Below are 25,073 nucleotides of genomic sequence, written 5' to 3'. Positions count from 1 at the left end.
TGGTTGCTTTCTGGCCATGTATAGTCACAAATCACAAGATGCAATTCCATCCAATCCAAACAGATCTACTTATGAATCAAACAAGTGTTAGATTTACAATCAAATAGAAAAGACATCAAGAAGAATTGTACATTTTTTTTTTTTCGTTTCTTTAAAGCATTAGAAAGCAAGTCGTAATATTCAGACCAAGAAAAGAAAAAAGATAATAAAGAATGTAAACAACACAACTAGACAGATTTGTCTTCATCGCAGAAGATGAGATGTCACAATTCAACCGCAACACCCTCCAGCTTGAGAGGAGGAGCCATCTCTGCCCCCTGATGGTCCAGGGATTCCACCATATCCAACCTTTATCCCGTAAGACTGCAAAAAATAACAGAAATGGAGCATCAGACGCACCATCAACAACTCAACTCAAATGATGATCAATTTTTAACGTTATATCATGAAGCATTCCAGATTAGCAACCTTAATTATCACCGAAACTGGTTTAGTAGACACTAAGCGCATAACAAATTTAAACTACAGCATTTACAAAAAGCGCCAAAAAGAAAAGCAAGGTTTCAAGATTTTTTTTAATACCTAAAAGATTGACGGAAATGTGAGGAAATATAAGAATAATAACCAAGGAGAAGAAAGGAAAAAGGACAAAAGAAAAGCTAACCTCATTTGACACATCAAACACTCCGTCTTGAATCTTCTTATATATGGTAGCAGCAGTCTTGATAAATGCCTAAACAAAAATATTTTACAATTAGGAAGTTTAATAAGGTAAAGGTAAGAAATTGCAAGGCAAGAAGAACCAGTTTGTAAAATTAAATACAAAATAGGCAAGCATCATGGATAGTCACCTCCTCAACATTCTGAGCAGTTTTAGCAGACGCCTCCATGAAGATTAACCCATGCTCCTTGGCAAATTGCTCACCCTCCTCTGTGCTAACAGCCCTTCTATGAGCAAGATCACACTTATTACCAATTAGCATTATTGACATGTTTGCATTTGCATGCTGTCTCGCATCTTCCAGCCAGCTGGCCAAGTGATTGAAAGTTTCCCTCCTAAAAATTTAAGTATTTAAATTAACTATAAGTTCACTAACAGCATTAACCAGTCGTACATGGTGCCACATTGACTAGCAGGTGGATAAAATATGTAAAGTCATTTCACATTCATGTCCACTATATACATGTGCCTCATGCCTTAATCTAGCAAGGGACTAGATTTAGTGACTAGTGAGTTACTGAAACGAGAAAATAACCTTTTATACCAAACCAAAGTGCCCCACATCAAATGGAGGAGTTATGACAATATAAAAGCACATACTTCAAAGTTTTTAAGAAGTAGGGGAAATTTTGATGATTTAGCCAACTACTTAAATGCCATAGTACAATTCAATTAAGACCTCTTTAAAAATATATATATATATATATATATATATGTACCCACATGTTATAAAGATCTCATGTATCTCATCTTATCTTATCTTACTATACAAAAGTTAAAACCGTTCTATTGTTTGTCTGCAAGTTAATCAAGATCCCAAGTTAACAGAAACAATACCTGGTGATATCATAGACAAGCAAAGCACCAGCTGCGCCTCTGTAGTAGGACCTTGTGATGGATCTAAAGGACTCCTGACCAGCCTGGAAATTTGAAAGTAGCAGTTCAGCATCTAATAAATCTTTGATAGCAGAAACCCACGAAACAGAACATTTTCACAATTAGTTATAGAAGGAAAAAAAATATGCTCGAACGAAAACTGTACTGCTAAAATGGTAAAGCATCAAACTTTAAGGCTAAGTTATAAAGTTTCAGCCCCTGAAGTCCTAAAAATTTATGGGGATTCCTTTAAACAAGTCCTAACATTTGATTTTGTAACAAAATGGAAGAATGATTAGAAGAAGGAACAAACCGTGTCCCAAATTTGGAGCTTAATAGGCTTATTGTCAATGGTGATCATCCTTGCTCCGAACTCAACACCGATGGTTAAATCGTGCACTGGCTGGAATCGCTTGTCGGTAAACTGAAGAAGAAGGCACGATTTCCCAACACCTGCCAAAAAAAAACCCCCCGAAGATAATCAATTATTCAGCCATTTTATAACCATGAATATATCGTCGCCTCTATTCTGATAATAATAAGAAAAAAAAACCTAAAAAATGTAAAAAGCGGTTTCAAATTCAGAGAGAAATCGAGCATCGGATAGAATCGCATAGAATTTGAATTGCTAATTCAAAAAAAAAAAAAAAGTAAGAAGCAAGCAATTCAATTAAATAAATTGAAAAATAACACACACACAAAAAAAAAAAAAGAAAAAAGAAATAGCGATGTTTCCTATCTAAAGACGATTGATTACCGGTATCGCCGATGATGATATACTTGAAGAGATACGCGTACGACATGTTCCTCTTCTTTTTCTTCTACGAACAGTCAGAATCAACAAGGAATTTATTGGATCGCCGGACAGAGAATCAACGAGATCTTTCTCTCTCTCCCTTGTCTGTCAAATTGAAGAAGAAAAAAAGGACACGAAAATATCGCAAAGATTGATTTTTACAGAAATCTAAAACCAGAAACAAACAAGGCCTGCGTGTATATTTTATATGACTATAAATATGTGTATATGTATATAAATTTATATATATATATATATATATGCGTATATGTGTATAATTGGGAAGAAAGGAAGGGCAAAGGAGAAGAAAGAAAGAAAAGGCAAAGACAAAGTATAAGAGAATTGAGAATTAATGAAAGCTAAAAATGAGAACCGTTACAGCGAAGCAAACTCGTTCTTCTCGCCGATCTCTCGTTTCCTCGCTGTCGCCTCTTCTTTCACCCGATCGCGAAGAAATTTCACAAAGTAGAAATTAGAGCCCATATTGGCCCATAATCCACGCTATTGTGGCCCACAAGTTTACGCAGCCTGTTTATTTATTTTTTCTTCATTAATAACAATTAATATTTCTCTAAATAAGAATAATGAAAAACGATCCTTCTTCACTAAAAAAAAAAAAAAAAATCCTTCTACATTATTATTTTTAAATGAATAAAACGTCTGTTTAGTTCGTTAATTCGAGTTTTAATTTAAGTTAAGATGTAACTTTATGTGAGAATTTTTTACTGTAGTAAAAATATTAGACACATATGACTGTTTCTGAGAACTTTTTATTGTAGTAAAACTCAAATTTTAAACTCGAATCGGTGAAATGAACGGGACTAAAGTGTTTTCTTTTCTTTTTTTTTTTTTCTTGTTTTTCCTCATTTTTCTAGCTTGATCGGAAGCTTCTTTCTTTCGAAGCAAAAGTGTGTATTTTTCACATATGCGGATAAGTCTATGTATAAGATAGAATGTGGGCAATAACTAGCAGAATATAGTAAAGGTGGGGAAGGTGATCAAGCTTCAAGGTTTGCTAAGTAACTATAATTATAATTTATAATAATACATTAAAGTGAACAAATTGATCGTTGGAGCAATAGTTGATCAAATTGGCGCTCTGAAGCATTTTCTTGATAATAGTAAATAATTGGGTTTACATGTGTTCTCTCTCTTTTACGTCTTGATGAAAGGTGTTTTATTAGCTGTTAAGCATATATGTTCGTGCAACAGATAAGTACTCCCCAATAAGAGAGGGAAAAAAACTTATGAGTTGACTAATAAATAACCCTTTTTTATCGAGAATTATAAAATACTTTATAAATTAAGTTTTATTTTCGACCGTTAAATCTGCATTAAATTTTATTTCTTTTATATACTTTTTTACTTTAAAGAGATTTTAATCAAACATTAAAAAATGTGCACTATCGACAAGATTGTGTACCATGAGAAGGGTTTATCTAAAAAGCTTTTTTTTTTTTTTTAGGGAAGAAGATTGATGACAAAACCTATTATTTAGAGATAAAATTTGACCTTTCAAGTGCTGAGGCATGCATCGAGGAGAGAGACCACAATAGATGTTGTACTTATCCAGAGCTGCTGTCACTTAAGAAGCTAACATAAAGTTTTAAAAACAGCAGAGACTGGGGCACGTTCAGTTCGCTAATTAAAGTTTTTAATTCGAGTTGAGATGTGATATTATGTGAGAACTTTTTACTGTAGTAAAAAAGTTAAATATGACTGTTTCTGAGAGCTTTTTATTGTAACAAAACTCGAATCAGCGAAAAGAACGGACCTTGTGTTTATAGCATCATATAAGCTTTTACAATTTACACTGATGAGAAATCAAATGAATCAACTTGTACATCATTTCATTAAGTTAAGGCCTTTTATGACAATATTTACAGCAAACTAATAAGTCAAAAGACATATTCTTCTTTTGATTGGTGCTAATTAGTGGCGGCCCTTCAAAAGTCATAAACACCATTTTTACTAAAAGCAGTAGTTTGTTGCTAAGGCTTTGCCTGATAAAAAAGAATGAAGGCTTCAGTAATAGAAAGTGATGTCCCAATTAATGGTTGCGTCCGGAATTGTCACTGTCAAAAGATTGTCTTCACTTCTGTACTTGAATTCCTCACTCGTTGAGTTTATTGAACAATGCTTGGGCTTTGTAGTGGAGTATGCTCCAAAACTACCAGTTCCTCTTCCCACAATTCGTATTTCGTTATTCGACGAATCGCTGAAGAAGTCAATTCTCTCAACAGCTCCACCAGAGTTGTACATGTTTACTAATCCAATAGGTGCAAATTCAATGTTTTGATGGTAAACCTGCAAATTAATCACAAATAGCACATAAGAAAAAGAAAAAAAAAATTGTGTATAAATAGTTATGTGATAGTTATTAAACCTGCAAATTAATCACAAATAGCACATAAGAAAAAGAAAAAAAAAAATTTGTATAAATAGTTATGTGATAGTTAGAGAAGCAAAACCTTGATGGGAGACACAGTAAGGACGTCACATTGGAGAACTTTCAAGGTGATGTTAAGAGATTCATCCTTTGGCAGCCTAGACAGAGACCCTGAAATCAATAAAGATTACATTGAATTAGTAATACACAATCAAACATATTTTCTTCTTCTTCTTCTTCTTTGGCTAAAAGGGTGTGAGTTCTATGCGTTATAGCTATGTTATGTATTAAACTCCCTAATCCTTTATTAACGAGATTAATTGTATAACTGAAGGCATGCAAACACATACAAAATTTATAGTAGTTGAGTTCTCTTCTAGGCATTGTAGGTTTTCACTATGATGAAAAAGAAGATTGCACCTATTTGACTCTTTGTATTTCCATCGTCTCCGATTCCCAAAACTGTGTACTAACTCTGTGTGAGGGCTATAATTAGGCTCTACACACCCAACAACATGTTATTGGAATAGAAAAGTAGAATAACTTTACCTGAGCTGAAGGAAAAGACTGCGCAATCTCCAGTCCAGTGTGTCCCAGAAACTTCTTCAAAATACTCGATATCTGCAGGAGAGACTTGCCCAGATATCTTAGCAGCATTAACATTTGCCTTAACAGGATTTTTAAGACAAGGCCAAATTCCTGCTTCTTGGCAATTGAAGACTCCTAGAACTCCAGTGCAATTGTTCAAGTTCCATATCTTCAGAAGACTATACAAAAATCCAGATAAACTAATCAGAAAACAAAAGAACAAGAAAAGAAAACAAAAGAAGCATGCAAAATCCCTTATGCAGATAATTGGAAAGGTTGGCATACTTTGTTCCATCCATAACTGGATCAATGAATAAGCAATCACGTGAGGGCCTTCCGGGGTATTTTGCTCTGAGAATTGACCCGTCAGGAAGTACTAGCCTCTTAAGTATCTCGAAATCGTGGTGGCCTGGTTTATCACTGCTTTTTTGAAAAAAATTTATGTTGTAACAGAAATGGTAAGGGATTTTTGAAGCTTAACAAAAGAAATATCAGCAGTGTATTGAAAAGAATCTTACCTGACATAGACCCCGCAACCTCCCACAGCTCTAGCAGCAGCATGAAACTCAGCTGCATCATGCAGACTCTAAAAGTTCAATAAGTACATTATTAGTTACTGAAAGAAAGCGGAATAGTAGAATTAAACAGTTAAGAAATTCGTGTCTTACATAGAACATGTCCCAATCTGGGACAAAAACTTCTCCAAGAAATATGCTGTTGTATGCCACAGCAGCTACGTGCAACGTCTGCGTTGCCGGGTTTTTGGGATAGTAATCGTCCGATGCTCGTGTTACAGCACTTCTTTTTGAACTGCAACACCAAAAGATATGTGTTAAATGTATAACATGATAAATAATTGTAGTTTATGGTTTAAACAAGCACGAGTAATATACTGGTATACGGAGTCATTGCTTTGACCCATGCAGCAGATTATGCTATTGTCTTGAAAGTTGCTTGCGATGGACTTCTCAAGTGCCTGTTGGAACTGCTTAGTAAGAGAGACCCGGCCTCCAAAACCAGCTGAAACCATCTCCAATATGTTCTGAACATCAACCTTAACCCCATCAACATTCTGTGAAACAAGATATCTGTGAAGATCATCAAGAAACTGATGTGCTTTTTCGGCATCAATTACGCCAACTCCATACTTCTCCATGCCATCCATGGCTGAATCCCTCGAGTTTGCCAAATTCCCAGGTGACTGCAACGGGTATTTTAACTTTGGGTTATATTTTTTGGTCCCCGGGGCATTGGGAACAAGTCCTCCCCAATATCCCAATAGGGCATGCCACATATAAACATACCTGAAAATTTCGAAAAACTTAATGTGAATGATAAACTTTTTTTTTTTTTTTTTTGTAGTAGAAATGTAAGAGACTTCCTTTTCTAGAAACCAACAAAGATGTATGGATTTCACTGAGAATTTCACATGAATCTCATTTTGCAAGAATTGTGCATCATAATCTCCAAATACCATCGTTAGTTATGTTAAGATATGAACGTATGGAAACCTTACTTGAGGCCAAAAGTACTCTTGATTTCTGAAACAAAACTCTTTAGATCAGTTGGCGCCTCACTTTGAGCATCATTGGATGCTCTCCGGAACTTGGTGTTTTCCTTGATGCTGGCCAATCGACCCCCAAATCTTGCAGGTTTTCGACAAAATCATAAGGACATACTTTTGCTTCCAAACATAACATGAGAAAGATGGAGAATGTCAGGAAACTTACTGCGACCCTTCAACAAAAGGTTCCCCTTCTTTTTGGAACTCATTTTCGACATCTTGCCACCCATCATCAATGATCAAAAACTTTGCTGGAGTGCCTCCTTGGGATAAACTGTGTTTGTTTGTCTAGTTGGTGAGAAAGATCTTAAAGATTTTTTCAAAAAAAGCCCAAAAAAGGCAGGAATAATAACTTAGAAAATTTGACTAATATAAGAAACTAGAATCAAGTCAATGATTGACTGGGGTAAAAAGACTCCTTATGAGACTATTTTTACCTTTCAAGTCCCTTTCTGATTCCTTGAGGATTAACGTCTTGGTAAAAGGCATCCCAGGTACACCAACCAAAGTAGTCTAACATTCCAGGCGTCTGCACCATTCAAACGAACGAAAAAAAAAAAAAAAAAAAGAAAAGAAAAGAGAAAAAAGATCCATCATGAACAATCATGTTGATTATTTGCTCCCTTTTGAGGCCAAAAAAATTGAGACCTCTAGATGCAACTGGTTAGTTAAGTTGCCTGTTTGGATTCCCTATGTGCAAAGGTTCCACTATATTTCTCCAGAATCCTGAAAATAGTCATCAATAAATTAGAGAATCAACTATTGTTTATTATTGGAATCATAAGAAAAAACAGTTTAAAACTTTCTCAATATGATACTAGCTACTCAAACTCAAAAAAATTTTGATAAAGCTGACCCACTTCATAGACTCCTGCATTAGATCAAAAGGATGATCTCCAGAATTCACAAAAATTGCTTTTAGAGATTCTGAAGTAACAACTTCTGGGTCACCTATATAAAATTACATAAAAAGCCCAATGTCATTTATGCTAAAATATCAAGAGAATAATTGTTGTTTATCCTCCGAGAAGCTGCAATACAGAAGGAAATAAAATCTGAAACTATTACATTACCACTTTCAACGCAGAACTCGAGTTCATTTGATGAGTTTCCCTGTAAGCTGCTCCTGAATTCACCGTCTAAAACCGGCAAGAATATGGCATAAGAAGTTTCATTTTGATCATCTAAATCTGTCCCTTTACTTGCTTCGAGAAGCAGCATCTGAGTTTCAACAGGAATGTCACTTCCTGAACTACCAATTCTTGGTATCATCCACCATACTCTAAATTTAAATAGACATAATAATCTGACATCTCTGCACCATTAAAACATTACACATTCTTCCCGTTAGAACTTTCACTTGTAGACATAATTGAATACAAAGCGCAGATATATGTTTCCATCACTAGACATTATGCTATTTGGCCGTTTATCTTTTCCTAGTACAATACTTGTAAACTGATACAATTCAAATGAAGGATTATAGACATTACTTGTAAATTAAAATGAACAAAAGTCAAAATAACAGCCGGTAAACTTTCTTGAAAAGTACCAGTGCATTGAAGGTCTAATTGCAGTACATATTGCATATCTGCCTATACCATTGTCAATTATGAGGTTTCTTTTGTGTCTATTTACGAATACATTAAGGCCCGTTCATTTTTTTAATTTGAGTTTAGAATTCAAGTTTTGTTACAGTAAAAAACTTTAAAAAATAGTCACATCTAACATTTTTACTACAATAAAAAGCTCTCACATAAAGTCACATCTTAACTCGAATCAGCGAACTAAACGGGCCTTAAGTTTCTAGCACAAGTACTACAATAAAGATTGCTGGCTTATCACGACATGGGGGGAGCCTCTGTCGTTTTGATGCGCGAGATCACGACTATTTTCATTCTCAAAATCCTAATAAATGGTAACCAAGAAAGAAGGGCATTTGATTTTCACTAACCAACGAGAGAGGAAACAAATCTGTATTTTTCGCCAGTAGGAGAAAGTGACCAATATGTGAATCAACTTTTAAGTATTAAGGAAAAGCATAAATGAATACCGAATGACTCCAAGCTTGAAAACATGTCTAGAACTAGAATCTGTTGAAGTAGCACCGACGAATGCCGACGAATTTGTCAATGGTGTAACCACCACATTCTCAGGAACCTCAGTCAGTGCCTCTTTGCCGCTTATACTTAGAGTGCCATCTTTGAGGACAGGTTTTGAGCTAAGAAACATGGAATGTCTCCGTGTCTTGTTTGTGTTAATGAGCGCAAACCCGCGTGAGAAGACATTCTGGTTAGTGGCTAGAAATGGGGAGGAGTGAAAATTGAGTCTAAAAGCTTTCGGAGAGAAAATGGTTGTTTGAATCATGATTGTTCTAGGAAGATTGCCTTATGATTGACTGGTGATTCTTTCTTTCTTTTTTTTTTTAACGTATGAATGTTACAAAGAGTAGGAAATGGCCGGAGAGAGTTGTGAAGAATGTGTGACGTGAGTTGGATCTAATAAGATAGGGAGGAAGGATGGATAATTCAGCCTTTCTTTTGCTTGCTCATTATTGGCCACATTTAAGGTTTCTCTTTTGTCATTTTCAAATCTTCTTTGGGACATTAAATGTCCTCTCATTTTTTCAGGACATTTTTGCCCTGAGGCCATAACAAGATCGTCAGAACTTGGTCGGTGCAGTTCCTAGGTTACCATCCTATGTTCTATACTCCACATGGATCAGAGTCCTTGTAACGTGTTAAAGCACAAGTTGCAGGCTGCAACAAAATCATATTCCCAAAAAGAAAATTACTGAACTTACACTTAATAGTGCAATAATAATGCATGGTTTTAAATTTTTATCATTTATTCTTAATTAATATCATTTTAATTAATATAATATTTAACTAAAAGGGTATTAATCAAGGGGCCATTCACTTCACATATTCCACTCAAGTAAGCCCAACTCGAGTTGGATTTTGGGCTGAGTTTTGCGTTCATTAAACGCAACTCGAGTTTGAAACTCAAGTGATAACTCAAGTAGATGAGTTTCACCCACGGGTAGTTTTTCTATTACTGCAATGTGTTTCTACAGTGCTCCCATGTAGTTGAACAGTGCAGGTTCCTTCTGCTACTCAGTCATTTCTTCCCGTTGGACCCTCGTTCCTACCTCCCCCTTCTGATTTTCACTCTGAAAAAAATGATTCCCTGTAAAAGTTACTTTGAAAAGCTTGTTCTCTCAGAGATCTCCCTGCAGCTCGAACCGATTGCTTGATTCGTAAGAATTGGAACGAAGGGTCATTGGCTCGTTAGGAAGATCCGCAGTGAAAAAAGGTAAAACTCTCCCCTATTTCCATCAAGTTTGCTTCGATTGCTTGTTGAATGCCTAACCCTAGAACTGTTCCCAGCCCCTGCCCTTGAATCTTCATCACGGATACCATTCATCCGCCGCGAGGCAACCGGCATGCTCTGTTGGCCTTAATATTGCGTTGATGTAGAGCCAAACGCCGGAATCTCGCATCGACTCGTCATCTTCGGTCTAGACGTTACTATTGGCAGTGTCGGTCTCAGACTATTGTAGGTGGTGCCTCACAATTGCGTTTGGGGATTGTGATAGCAAATCAGCCTTTGTCCTCATCTGGTTCGAACCGGGTATGATCTTTTCCATTTACTGAAGTTTTATACACCATTTTTGTACTGGATTTGCCATGGTTACACCGCAGTTCTTCCTCGTTTTGAATGGTTTAATGATGAGCTATTGGTTGTCATTTGCATTGTGACGTTGTCGTACTGAGCCCACTATTATCGTTTGCATCTACTTTAGTCGCTTCTTTGTTGTCGTATTGAGCCCACTATTGTCGTTTGTCTCTACTCACTTATTTGTTTTCATATTGAGCCCACTATTGTCGTTTGCATCTACTTCAGTCTCTTCTTTGTTGTCGTACTAAGCCCACTATTGTCATTTGCATCTACTTTAGTCTTTTCTTTGCTATCGTATTGAGCCAACTATTATCGTTTACATCTACTTTAGTCTCTTCTTTGTTGTCGTTTGAGCCTACTATTGTCGTTTGCATCTATTTTAGTCACTTCTTTGTTGTCATATTGAGCCCACTATTGTCGTTTACATCTACTTTAGTCTCTTCTTTGTTGTCGTGTTGAGCCTACTATTGTCGTTTGCATCTACTTTAGTCTCTTCTTTGTTGTTGTTTGAGCCCACTATTGTCATTTGCATATACTTTAGTCACCTTTTTGTTGTCGTATTAAGCCCACTATTGTCGTTTGCATATACTTTAGTCTCTTCTTTGTTGTCGTTTGAGCCCACTATTGTCGTTTGCATCTATTTTAGTCACTTCTTTGTTGTCGTATTGAGCCCACTATTGTCGTATTAATCATGGCTCTAGTATCCTTCTGCCACGACACTTTCCTGTCAATGTTTATTGTTGTACCTCACATGACTTAAAAACAGGTAATGTTGGCTGTGATGAAATTGGTTCAAAAATTAGAACACTCGTTGTAATGACGTCCTATAGGCAATATGGCACATAGTTACCGCTTCATTGGAATGTAATGGACCCTCTGATGTGTAATATGTTCAAACTACTTCGTAGATTACACTCGAGTATGGGCCACAACACTGAAGCATGGTAGCTACGACCAAGTAGCCAAAAGGATGATGCTCCGAATGTTGTTGCAATTAATTGCTTTTACAAAATTTCTGAGCCATTTACAATATTGCCTCACTTGTTATGTGTTAAAAACAGGTAATTGGATTGTTGTTTATGATAGTGATGTTGCACAAAATTTCTGAGCCATTTATAATAGTGCGTCACTTTTGGATTGTTGCCACTTAGAAATTTGAATAACTGGTTACTATTTCTTTTCAAGAAATTTTGACTTTCTAAATATCTGACTTCCGCGTACGGTCACCGCTTTTATGTGTCGTGATGCTGATTTCTGTGTTATTTTAGATGCCGAGAGGGAAACTCGACGATGAAGCCACTCTTCACTGGACTGAAAGGCAAAAAGAGGAGTTGCTTATGCGACTCGCAGCTTACAATCGTAATGCGACGGATGAAAGTCTGATTCTAAAGCATGAGAGGATTGGGCAAAAGAACTTCAAGAGTTTTTCAAGGATCAAGTGACCCCTGCCAAAATACAGTAGATGAAAGTCCGTCTGAAAGCCAAGTTTGATCATGAGCTAATGTTACGCAATAACACAGAACTTGGCTAGGACCTCGTAACCGGTGTTGTGACGTGCACAGATGAATATTGGGAAGATTTTGCCAGGGTAAATGTCTAAACTCCCTCTTCCAAGGGTAGTTAGGTCTGGCATCAGTCATGCATACACTTTGGTTAATTTTGTTTGCTCATTCTCATGCATAACAAGAAATAGGCAAAGTCGGCCAATAATCAACCTCTTAAAAATTTTGACTTGTACTATGAGGCCTTTAGTGGTAGAAGGGCAAGTGGGGCGTTAGAGAAGGGATTAGATAAGCCAACAAACGTAAAAAGGGGTACAATCCCCATCTCCGATGAAGAAGGGGCGACATCTGATGAAGGTGGCAGTGATGATGGCTTCATTACCACCATGTGTCCTAGTTTGAATAATGCAACAAGAGGTCTCAACATCGCCTCATCCTCGAAAGTCATCGGCAAGAAACTAACCAAGTCCTCGCAAAGGTTAACAGGTGATCCGGAAGTGAGGGAATTAATTGGGCGGCTTGTCTCGTCTATACAAAGCAAGCATAGTAGTCGCAGCAAAAGCTCCAGTGCGAATCAGATTGGGGCCACTAATGCTCTCATGGACCGGTGCTAGGAAATAGTTAAGGAAATGGCACTTGATGACAAAACCGCTGTCACATTTTTAGAGGCCATTGCTTGGTACCTAAATATGCAGTAGATTTTCGCTAAAATGATGGAGAGTCAGCATGCCTTCTTCGTGACAAAAACAATCAATATGTCACGGACTTAAACACATGCACTTTTCTCAAATTTGAACAACCCTATGGGGGCACAGTTTATGCCGCCACCATTTCTCAACTTCATGTCATAACCCACCAACTATATGTAAGCGATACCCTTCTTTGGAGAACAACCCTCCAACAATATTCAACGGCCTCCAAACTTTTGGGGACAACAACTTGTCCCACCATTTCCTAATATTTCTCAAAACTACAATCCCCAACAACCGGCAACATACACTCCCCAAACACCGTACTACATGCCTCACTTTTCACCGCCAACGGGCCACTTTGGTGGCGATGGAAGTCCATACCAGCTTTGAGTTTCCACTTAATTATTGTTTCCAATAGTCATGTATTCTTACAATATAACAATTATCGGCTTTATGTTTGAACTTAGTAATATACTAAATATTATTTAATTTGTTCTACTATAGCCATGCTAATGTTGTGTTGATCGTGGCTATTGAGTTGTATTGCAGATAACAGTTTTATTCAGGGATTCAACTTTAAGATCATGCATTCATGTGTAATGACCTTTACATGCAGCTGCAGTGACCTTTTCATATACATTCTTTTACTATGACTTTCTCATAGGTAGTCATGTGGAATGCAGGGCTATCAAATCACGTTACCCAAAATGATGATAGCGATGACTCAGACGACGAATATGAGATTGCGGCAGTAGCAGTTATTTTTTGGTATTACTACACATATATGGAAAGACCACTACCTCAGTCAAAGCATACTTCCGCACTTACAGGTACAATGCGTGTCCAATACTTACTTGATGGACATAAGGACGTTATTAGGTCAAAAATTAAGATGGGTAGTGATTGCTTTAAGCGTCTTAGTTCGTTGCTTGAGCTTAAAGGGCTTTTAAGACCGACTAGGAATATGAATGTGGATGAGCAGCTTTTTATTTTCCTCCACATTGTTTGTCAAAGTTCAAACAACAGGGAGTCACAAGATCAATGACAACATTTAGGTGCTACCATTTCAAAGTATTTCCATGTCGTTTTAACGGCGTTGTATGAGCTCCATTTTGACTTCCTTAAACCACCAAACTTCAACATTATCGATCTCGTCGTAGCCGCGCATGGAAACAAGTATTTGCCATGGTTTCAGGTATAGTGCCTCAACTTACTATTCTATTTGATAAACTCACTGCCATAAAACTTAAGGGCGTTTATATGCCCAGGTGTTGTTGTTTATGTTAGTTACTATGTAGAATTGTGTTGGCGCTCTTGATGGGACTCACGTACCATGTGTTCCACCACCTTCAAGTCCTGAAGCATAGAAAAATAAGAAGGGGTTCTACTCTCAAAATGTGTTAGGGGTCTGCTCGTTCGACAAGAGGTTCACCTTCATGTTAGCTGGATGAGAGGGCTCTGCCCATGATGCACGTGTGCTCGCATCCACAACGGAGACGTCGGTAAAAAATTTCCCATATCCACCATAAGGTATGTTTACGCTTGGTCTTTACATAATTTTTCATTACTACATGTTTGTGCTTACATGTGGAACTAATATATTCACGAAATGTCTTCTAACTCACACCACAAGTATATATTACCTCGTAGACTATGGACATGCAAACAATGTTTGTTTCTTGGCGCCGTACCGGGGGAGCACTTACCACCTTCAAGAGTTTCGGGCAAGGCGTGGTCGGCCCCAAACTGAGTGTAAGTTGTTCAATTACACTCATTTTTCCCTAAGGAATTATATCGAGCGCACATTCGGCGTGTGAAAAGCCAAGTTTCGTATACTTAAATGCATTAATAACTACCCAATAGAGACACAGATAACCATTCCACTTGCTTGTGCCGTTCGACACAATTTCATACATATATACAACCACAATGATGATCTACTCACTCTGTAACGAAATAGCTAGTACTATGTGGACTGCATTCGAAAATAATCGTCATCGATAGATTATTACATATGTATTACTTGGGAACCATATATTCAGATGCGTTTGTTAACTAATTAGATCAGAAGTTGGACTTTCTTTAGAATGGATTTGTTGCCTTTATAATGGATAGATTATTACATGTTTGTGTATATGTGTGTGTGTGTGTGTGTGTGTTTATATATATATTTATGAAGAACAATTAATTTTGTGCTAATTGGGTGAATGTTCACGTTTAGAGAACATAAATGCATGCGAATGTTGGGTTGTAATTGGAGTTTGACATTTGTATAAGTAAACACAAAACTCAAGTTTTAAATGTTAAATCAATCAATACCTAAACACTAAACTCTAAATTTTAAATTAAACTCAAATTTTTTACAACTCAAATTTAATTTTTTAACTCAAATAATAAATTTGAGTTAATAAAATGAACAGACTCAAAAATAAACAGTTAAAATTAAGATTAATGAAACCTAAACAGGTGTTTGTCTCATTTTTCCTATTGCAAATAGACCCTTTAGTTTGGCCCAATTTCCTCTCCTGTTCGGCTTTATTGGCCACTTGTTGTTTTGTATTTACGTTTTCTTTTTTTTTTTTTTTGAAATATTACAAGAACTTTTAATGTTTTTAAAATAGTACAAACTATGACACCATTACCATAATTACTATGTCATTTTCATTACTTTTATAATATTTTAAATTTTTTGTTAAATTTCAACTCAAAGTATAATATTTATCATGTTATGTAATTATCATCTTTTCTTTCCCAGTTTCCTCTCTCATCCTCCCACTAGTTGTTTTTAAAATAAAAATCTATTTACATTTTTCTCTCTTTTTGTACGAGGGGGTTCTTTCATTTGACATAGTTTTATTTTATTTTTTAAGGAAAGAAATGGCTTTACTTTGAGTAAAGAAACTGGAAAAGAAAAATGCAAATAGATAGGGGAAGTACCTAAAGACCATTAACTTTTTTGAACCACATATGACAAAAGGTCGGAGATTCGTTAGAATTTTGTAATAAATGTTATAAAATTTGATTGTAAACGACATATTTAAATATGTAAAATAGATGAAGATTTATTTTTCTTTTCATTATAAAGATGGAAACAAATAATCTCATTTAAAGTTGAAATGAAGAAATTATAATATTTTTAAGCTGAAGTTGAAAAGAGAAAAAAAAAAAAAGTAAAAACAATTGTATTTGAACTGTTGTGAACTATGCAGATTGTGATTTTAGAGAGAGTATGAATTCTAAAATCAACTATTTAAATTATAGTTGATGGTTTGAATGGCTTATCTCTATTTTCAAAAGAAGTTCACTAATTTAAATCTTTAAGCGCAATTCGAATGGTTCAAATAGCTGAACCAAACATCCGACTAAACAACTAAAGCTTAACATAATTTGAAATGGAAAACCTAAACCTAATATAAAAATAAATAAATAAATAAAAGATGGAAAAACTTAAAAAACCTATACCAGTATTGCAATCAAATAGAATAATATTGAAATTTACTCCTTAGTGACGGTTTGGACGACAATAGGACTCCTGACGTAGTGCTTGCCGTCAGTCCAAACAAACACTCCAAAGTGGTATCCCTTCAAACCATATCCCCTATCCTTGAGAGTAATTCTGAAGCTCTTCTCTTCTCCATGGTGCTTAAACTCCAAGATCTTGGGCTCCACAGACACCGAAACTCCGACAGGTTCGTGCACTTTGACAACGTAGGTTCCCGGCTGTCCAACGTTCTTCACTGTCCGAGTAACGGTCACGGAACCAGAGAGATTCGGAGCCGTCACGGAAGGATAGTTGAAGTCCAAAACAGTGACGTTCTTGGCGGGGCATTTGTGAGGCTTGTCGTTCAAGGCTTGAATCTGGGTCTTGTTGTATCCGAGAGAGCAGAGGAAGTTGAGGTAGTCGTTGGTGCCCAGGTCGTAGACCAGACCGGGGTCCATGGCTCGGTTCGGTCGGATATGGCCGTTGCCGTAGTTAAACGGCGATGCCTTTTGCTTTAAGGCGGTCTTCGCTGAGTTTCCGGTGTTATCTCTCGTTCTTGCTGTGCACCAACCCCAAAAAAATAAATTAAAATTTTTTTAAAAAAAAATGGAAGGAAAGAAGGTGATCAGGCCTTAATAAGATAATGAATGAATATTGATACCGGTGGTGACGATGGCTGAGCGAATTGCGGCGGGGGACCAGTCGCGGTGGATTGTCCTGAGGAGGCCAACGACTCCGGCGACATGAGGGCACGACATTGACGTACCGGATTCGACGTTGAAAGGGAACCGGCGCTTGTCGAATTCTAGGCCAGTTGGGCTAACAGCTTCACTGTATGCAGCTATGATGCTCACTCCAGGCGCAGTGATATCAGGCTGGAAAAAAGTCAACGTAATATGTTACATGCATAATGAAGAGAGAGCATATTAAAAGCTTGTTTGTTGATTCAAATTTTTAATTTAAATTGAGATGTGATTTTATGTAAGTTTTTCACAGTAGTAAAAATGTTAGAAGTGATTGTTTATGAGAGTTTTTTACTGTAACAAAACTCGAATTTTAAATTCAAATCGGTGAAATGAACGAGATCTAAAAAGTTCAGAGAATTGGGTTTCTGGTGCATTCATGTTGTAACCAAATGTTATATTAAATTAAATAATTACCTTAAGGATCTCTGGTGTAACAGTGTTGGGACCAGTAGAAGAGAAAGATGCCATGGATGGAGCAGGCTTAGAGCCAAAGGTTGCAATTGGAGGCAATAGAGTAGCTTGTGGATTTCTGTGTGATATATCATGACCCAAAAAAAAAAAAAGTTTAATTAAACAAAGTGTGTGATATCTAAGGAATGTGCTCTTTTAAGAAAAGAAAATATGTACATAGGAATTAGAACATACTTTGTGGTGTTAATGTATTGAAGTAAAGATTGACCGTCCTCGTAAGTAAGATGTGATGCTGGGAGAAAATGAGCATCGGCGAGGACGCCATTTCCGCTTAAATCGTCGTTGCAAAGTATCATCCCGACGGCTCCGGCACGAGCAGCATTTAGGCCCTTCTCAACTCTTGCATTTTCACCCCTCAAACAAGCCAAGATCTTACCCTTGACCTTGGTAGGATCTAATGTACCAGTCTTACACAAGATGCTAAAAAATACAAGACATGTAAAAGAGAGTATTAACAATTAGCACAAGATGGTTAAAAAAAAAAAAAAAAAAAAAGAAGCAATAATGGAACAAAACGTTTATAATTAATTCTTACGCGTCGTCGATAGAAGCGTTAGCCTCCTTAGCTTGTGCACCATTGATTAGAGGGTAGAATTTTTTTGCTCTTAAAGCCGGGGAAAGACTTGTTCCCTGGTAGTATATATTTAAATAAAAATAATAATAACCATAGAATGTTAATCATAATCCAGAAAAAAAAAAAAGTTAAGGACTGAGTACATACTAAAATTATCTGGTATTATGAGGTGAACAAAAGACTTCAAATTTCATCATATTGTAGGTCACTTCTGATTAAAAATAATGGAACACGAAATATATGCGTGTGTGTATTTAAATATAGGAAAAAAAAAAAAGTACCTTAAGGCGCAAACCATTCTTAAGCTCAACAAAAGCTTGAAATTCTCTGTCCAATGTACTTGCAGCCACGGTGATCATCCAAGGTGAAACATTTGTGACACTTCCAGCGTTTGGTCCAGAGTTTCCAGCAGAGGCAACAACCACAATGCCCTTCTTCGCGGCGTGGAATGCCCCAATTGACATACCATCTTCCCAATAACCAGCAGGCTTTCCACCAACTGACATGGAAATCACGTCCACACCGTCATGTATGGCCATGTCAAAGGCGGCCATGATATCGGCGTCGAAGCACTCGCCGCCATCAACCGGCGGCCAGCAGACCTTGTAGGCCGCCACCCGGGCTCTAGGTGAACCGCCCTTGGCCGTCCCGTTCCCGACGCCTAAAACGCTGGCTCCATGGACAAAGTTACCACCGGCTGTGGATAGAGTGTGACTGCCGTGACCGGAATGGTCACGTGCAGTCCTTTCGGTAGAGTTGAGCTTCCTTCCCCATGCCTCGTACCCTTCGCTGAAGTACCTTGCTCCTATGAGCTTCCTGAAGTCGCAAAAGTTGGAAAGATGTTTTAATGTTATAAGCAACTTAATTAGATATACTTCTAGTTTGTAAACAAACTTTTTTTTTTTGGAAGGGAAAAAAACTTAATATTTAGGGTATGTCTAGTGATTTTTGGAGCTTAAAATTAATTCTCTAGTCATTCACAGTCGAAATTTATATTTGATCTAAACCATAAAAAGTGATTCTTAAAGAATTTTTGAAGAATTTACAGTTAAAATCAGAAATAGCCAAAGATAACTTTAATTTTTAAATTGTGCGCAATTATTTTAAAATACAATTAATGAAACTTTCATAATACCCATAATACCTTTAAAATCAATACTTATATAATTACAATTTACTAAACACTCAACTATTTTTTTTAGCACAATTAACAATAATTTTTTAAAATCGACATCACTACCAAACCTGTTGCAAGCGAATCCATCCTTAGACTTCTGGCAGGTTCCTTTCCACCTTGATGGAATTGGTCCATAGCCTTTATCGTCGAAGCTCTTTGACGTGGGCCAAACACCTAACATAAAAAAAAGAAAAAAAAAAAGAAAGAAACTGTTTACTAGTCCATCTATTAAAGGGAATTGCACCAAAGAAATGAACATATTTGATTCATTTAAAAAAATATCAGATAAATATTTATTAACTTTTTTTTAACCAAATTGCCAAATTGATAATCTCAAACATAAACAAATATGAAATATTGAATAGAATATATGAAGAATGGTCATTGATTAAAAAAAAAATCATGAATTATGAAAAGCAAATGAAGTGGCAAATTAAAGAGAGAACGTATATATATATACCGGTATCAAGATTAGCAATGATTGTGTCTTTTCCAAACTTGGCCTTCCTCCAAATGGAATTACGAATAGGGAAACCCTTCTGATCTTCAAGCATCATGAAATTCCATGAATGCGTGGTGTGTAATTTCCTTCCTTGGTTGAGGAACACCGATACAACTCCCGGGTGCTCTGAAATATTAATTGCTAGAAATTAACGTTCTAATAACATAAAATATGTTAAAGATAATAGCTTAATAGTTCACAGGACGTGGTAAAAAATGGTATGTGGAGAAAATGAATAGGAACAAGTTAACATGTAATATGTAATTTATACCAAATTGTGAGAAATAATTTATGGTTTTAAAATGTCCAAGAAAGATTATAGTTTCACATTATAATGAGTGATTAATAATTAACATCTGAACTCTTACTAGCGATTTGGGCAGCCTCTTCCTCCTCAAGAAAGGCCGCAAAACCATTGATATTTCTCTTATACGAGAGAAAGATTGACTCTTTAGCCTTCTCTTTGCTGCATCGTCACAAGAAACTACAGTTATTAGAAGAGAAAATTATAAGCAAAAAGGAAAACAAAAACGTGTAAAAATATAAGAAAAACAAAAAAACAAAAAACAAAATCGAGCGATATACCTTCCAAGAAAGGAACTAAGTAGTTCATAATGAGAATCAGCCACACGATCAAGATCAGCTTCTGTGATCTTAGGTCCATGTGCATGTGAGCCCAGGTACACTATATAAGGCTTTTAGCATCATATATAAGCAAGAAAAAACAACGTTAGTACAAGTGTATAAACTCCATGATATATACAGGAGTTTTAGTGACCAAAAAAAAAAAGAAAAAAAAAACAGAAGAATTCAATACTTGTTTTGCAGCAAGAGCTGGAATATGGAGGAGAGAAAAAAGAATGAGAAACTGGATGATAGTCGAAGGCTTTAGAAGCCCCATTCTCTGTTCTTTTGGTTAAACCCTATCGACCACCAATAGAAAAATACTCTAAAAGAATTAAAACCTAAAAAGCCTTAGCTCATGGAATGTATACCTATATATATATATATATATATATGGAGTCTCATTGAAATATTAAGGTGATAATGCTTTGAAAAATAAATGCATAACTAGGACTATAATAGATATATCTGTAGGTTGAAAACAAATATTTTTTTTAAAGCGGAAAAAAAAAATCTCTATCGGTTCAAAACTCAAAAGACTAACGCGATCATAACGATAGTATCCTAAAACTGTTTTGGAAAATTGTTACAACGAATTATATTTATAAGATTTTCTGAAAAAAAACCCCGTGGAGCAAAATTTGATCCCATGCATATTAATTTGGTTCCTTTGGCTTAATTAATTTAAATACTACTAAGTTATTTCAAATTAAATTAAATACTGAATTCTAGATACTGCTCATCTCATTCGTTTTAATATACGGCAACTTTTTCAGTCGAAGTAACTACCCGGACTATCGCGTAAAAAGAGATTCACAGAATCTGATATTGTTTTTAAAAAGTAGATTACTATCAATTTTCAAATTTGCATGATCTCTGAAATTCCTTAACATTAGGCTCCTTGCGTTGCCTTTTAAAATTTAAATTACATGTGAGCAGAAAACAAGAAAAGGCAATCCTATATTTTTCTTTTTGGATAAACACAAGAGATTTTACTAAGGTTAATTTTTTTTTTTCTAGTACAAAACAAAAATTCAAAGCGTCCTTAATTTGAAAAAAAAAAAAATGTAAATCGCACTAGTTCTGATATTTTCTTTTATATCATTAACACTCAGTGACTATAACAATTAATCATTAGAATGCCACAAATAACTACAGAAGCACTATGGACTATTGATAAGCACTACCATGTACTATAATTGCTAAAAGAATATGACGGGTATATATATATATATATATATAAAACGACGTCCTAAACAAAGACCAAATAATAGGAAAACGACAACAACGTGGCTCTTGACATCACGATTAAATGCCCATAACTTAAAAAAAAAAAAAAAAAAAAAAAAAAAAAAGCTGTTATCAACAGTTTAAAACGAAATACGGCAACAAACTTAAAACGACAATAACAGTTCTTAAGTTTATAACACTTTCAAAACGACAATAACTTAAGAAAGCTGTTAAAACATATGGGCGTGTTTGTTTTCATTTTTGAAAACGTTTTTCACGTTTTCTGAAAAAAAAATGAAAATACTTTGAAAATCGTGTTTGGAAGAAATCGTACAAAAATGAAAAATGAAAACGGTTTTGTATTTATCCCAAAAAGTTAAACATTTCTGAAAACGCTTTTAAGTCGTTTTCATTTTTCCCTTTTCATTTTCTCAGATTTCTCCTTCTTCCCATTCTCTTCTCTCTCTTGTCTGCCATCAACGCCGGCAACCGTCTGTCGGTGTCCGCCACCACGAGGTGAAATTTGGGGGGATATTACCTTTCTGTCCACAAGACTATCATCAACCGCAAGAACAAGAAGCTCTGACAGCGAGTCGTCGGAAACTTCAACGTTTTCTGGTAATTTTGGCTGGAGAACTTCATCTGCCGTTGCCGTAATCGCCTTAACTCAAATGGGTATTAGAAAAAATGCCGCAAAAAGAAAACCCCACTTCCACAAATCCACAAAAACTCCAAAAAAATGCATATGGGAATTTTTTTTTTTTTTTGGCAATAGTGATAGAAATAGTAATAGTAGTAATATGAGCTAAAATGGGGGTTGTGACTTGTGAGGACTTTATAGACTGGGGGTGTTTGTACGAAAATGGGGGAAGCTTTGGTCAGTTTGATGTTTTGTTGTCGTTTTTGGTGTTTTGTTGTCGTTTTTCAAATTAAGAAAAAGTTTTTATTTTATTTTATTTTTATTTTTAAGATTTTTCTGAAGTGAATTGATTTTTGGGATTTAATTTGTAGTGACTACTGTGGAGAGTGGGAATTGGTTTTATTTTAAATACTATTATATATTTTTAAAAATTAAACCACCAAACGCAGTTTTAGTTTTTCTTAAAACTGAAATCAATCTCTGAATAAAACTACCAAATGCATTTTCAGAAATAATTCCAAAATGAAAATAAAAACGTTTTCATTTCCATTTTCATACAGAAAACAAAATCATTTTGGAACCAATTCCAAACGCAACCATGAATTTCTTAAAACGACAACGAATAAGCCAAGCAGGAAGTCAGGAACAAAAAAAAAACCTGAAGTTAAAGCGACAAAATATTTGATAAATGACAGCGTGTGCTATAACGACAACCCTATCACATGAATGACGACTTCGTAGACAGAAAATATTGCATTAAAGACACCCTCCCCTCTAAACAACAAAGATACCAAAACATCAACATCTTAAGAAAAGCGTTAGATTTCTCGATTTAAAAAAAAAAGGGGCCTTCAAAGTAAATTGGACGACACGGAAAGATAGTTGAGTTCCAAAACGGTGATGTTCTTGGCCGGACACCTGTAATTAGGCTTGCTGTTAGGGCATGTTTAGTGCACCGTATTATATTGTATTGCATCGTTTCATATAGTATTGTATAATTTGTATATAATACGGTATTTGGTTGGTTGTATTATTAAACATTATACTATTTTCACTATTATAATCTATTTACATATTAGTTTATAATAAGGTAGAATTTAAGCCTAATCATAACCAAATTCGACTATAATCTTGACCTGAACCCAACATTTGGAGGAAGCAAGGGAGAAAGTAGACTTGCTACATAGGGGTCTTTTTACAAAAAAATTTAAAAAAAGAGTCAAATTGTAATTTTTTTTAAATAGGGTATGAAAATATAATTTTAAAAAAGTTGAGGGGTCAAAATATAATTTTAAAAAATTGAGGGATTAAAATATAATTTTTTAAAATTTTAGGGGTCAAAATATAATATTTGAAGAGTTGATGGGTTAAAATATAATTTTTAAAATTATAAACCCAACATTACTCCAGTCCCGAAACTCGACTCCAACATCAGTCTTAAAAACCAACCCTAAACCTTGATATTTGTGAAATATTTTATACATTTTGTATCTGGTATTAAAAGCTATACTGCATAATACAGTCTAGTACATAAATTTTTTTCGTATTAGATATCACATTTCGTGTTGTATTAATTTTAAATATCATATTAAATTATACAATGTATAAATGCCACCAAATATTATATTATTATTAAACAATATAATACATAGTATTTATACGGTGTACTAAACATGTTCTTAAAGCTCGAGGTTCCGTTCTTTTCGTTGATTTGAGTTTAGAATTCGAGTTTTGTTACAGTAAAAAACTCTCAAAAACAGTTACATTTAACTTTTTTGTTACAGTAACAAACTCTCACAAAATATTATATTTTAACTCAAATTAAAAATTTAAATTAGAGAACCAAACGAGCCCTGAATAAGCGTACGTGAGTATCTGACGAAGCAGAGGAGGTTGAGGTAGACGTGTTGATGGTCAGGTTGTAGACCAGATCGGGGTCCATGGCTCGGTTCGGTGTGATATGGCCGTTTTCATAGTTAAACGGCGTCGCTTCTTCCTTGTAGGCTGTCTGAATTACATTGCCTGCGTTATCTCTCGTTTCTTGCTGTGAAAACCAAAAAAAAAAAAAAGAAAAGAACAAAATTTTTTTAGAAATGCAAGGAAATTAATAATATAATTAGGCAATAATAAGATTTTATGTTTATATTGATACCGCCGCACCAGGCAACGTAGGTTGGCACTGGCGGGCACCGGTGTCTGGAAGCAGTAGGGTAAGACGTGGCCCGTGGGTTAAAAGCTAAAAAACGACAATCTCTTTCTAAAAAAAATTACAATACCATGTAAACGACAACATTTTACATGACGTCTCCTGAAATAACAATTTTAAAACGACAATAACTTAAGAAAGCCGTAAAATCTATAAATCTATGACTTTCTTGAAAAAAAATTAAATGGCGACACATATTCTAAGGAGGCGCTTTAGAAAGAAAAAAAAAACCGACAGTTAAAGCGACAAAATACTTTGTAATGCTAGTTTTAAAAAAGAGAAAGTAACAAATATGTTGACAAATGGTTGAACACTTGAGTGAAAAACTCAAAAAAATACAACTCGAGTTACAACTTTATTCGAGTTCATGTTCTTTTAAGTTTAAACTCAAATTTAAACTCGAGTTCAAACTCGAGTTTAAGACTAAAACTCGAGTTCAAGTTTCCCCTTCAACTCGAGTTCAGAAACTCGAACTCAAATTAATGAACAATATTTTTTCTATTCTTAAAAATGCTATAATTTTTTCGTTTTAATTCTGATTGAGATGATTTTTTTTCTATGCGTTGACAACGAAAAGACGAATAAAACCCGACCCATATATCCTATTAAAATT

The 25,073-nt window shown here is 35.4% G+C and overlaps 3 protein-coding genes across 3 annotated transcripts; all 3 read right to left on the bottom strand.

Annotated features, from left to right (window-relative positions):
- Positions 1-21: 21 nt before the first annotated feature.
- Positions 22-2,834, bottom strand: LOC21400936 (ras-related protein RABB1c). Its single transcript, XM_010098199.2, has 7 exons — positions 2,773-2,834; positions 2,355-2,498; positions 1,911-2,050; positions 1,559-1,641; positions 852-1,056; positions 665-733; positions 22-363 (listed from the first exon to the last, which is right to left on the bottom strand). The coding sequence occupies exons 2-7, from the start codon at positions 2,398-2,400 to the stop codon at positions 271-273; spliced, it is 636 nt and encodes a 211-aa protein (XP_010096501.1). The 5' UTR covers positions 2,401-2,498; positions 2,773-2,834; the 3' UTR covers positions 22-270.
- Positions 2,835-4,217: 1,383 nt separating this feature from the next.
- Positions 4,218-9,453, bottom strand: LOC21400935 (probable galactinol--sucrose galactosyltransferase 2). Its single transcript, XM_024165712.1, has 14 exons — positions 8,988-9,453; positions 8,008-8,249; positions 7,795-7,885; positions 7,612-7,660; positions 7,372-7,463; positions 7,101-7,208; positions 6,887-7,015; positions 6,264-6,674; positions 6,039-6,180; positions 5,889-5,956; positions 5,656-5,790; positions 5,332-5,549; positions 4,865-4,953; positions 4,218-4,700 (listed from the first exon to the last, which is right to left on the bottom strand). Exons 1-14 carry the CDS (start codon positions 9,299-9,301, stop codon positions 4,419-4,421), a joined length of 2,370 nt encoding a protein of 789 aa, XP_024021480.1. The 5' UTR covers positions 9,302-9,453; the 3' UTR covers positions 4,218-4,418.
- Positions 9,454-16,304: 6,851 nt separating this feature from the next.
- On the bottom strand, positions 16,305-20,661 carry LOC21400934 (subtilisin-like protease SBT5.4). Its single transcript, XM_010098197.1, has 11 exons — positions 20,578-20,661; positions 20,346-20,455; positions 20,129-20,226; positions 19,719-19,886; positions 19,327-19,432; positions 18,363-18,897; positions 18,043-18,137; positions 17,682-17,927; positions 17,451-17,565; positions 16,952-17,165; positions 16,305-16,849 (listed from the first exon to the last, which is right to left on the bottom strand). Exons 1-11 carry the CDS (start codon positions 20,659-20,661, stop codon positions 16,305-16,307), a joined length of 2,316 nt encoding a protein of 771 aa, XP_010096499.1.
- Between the last annotated feature and the right edge of the window lie 4,412 nt (positions 20,662-25,073).

This window comes from Morus notabilis, unplaced genomic scaffold (genome assembly GCF_000414095.1).
Source record: "Morus notabilis unplaced genomic scaffold, ASM41409v2 Scaffold1315, whole genome shotgun sequence".
NCBI lineage: Eukaryota > Viridiplantae > Streptophyta > Magnoliopsida > Rosales > Moraceae > Morus > Morus notabilis.
The sequence above is the reverse complement of the archived record's forward strand: the minus strand, read 5'-3'. Positions and strand labels throughout refer to the sequence as shown.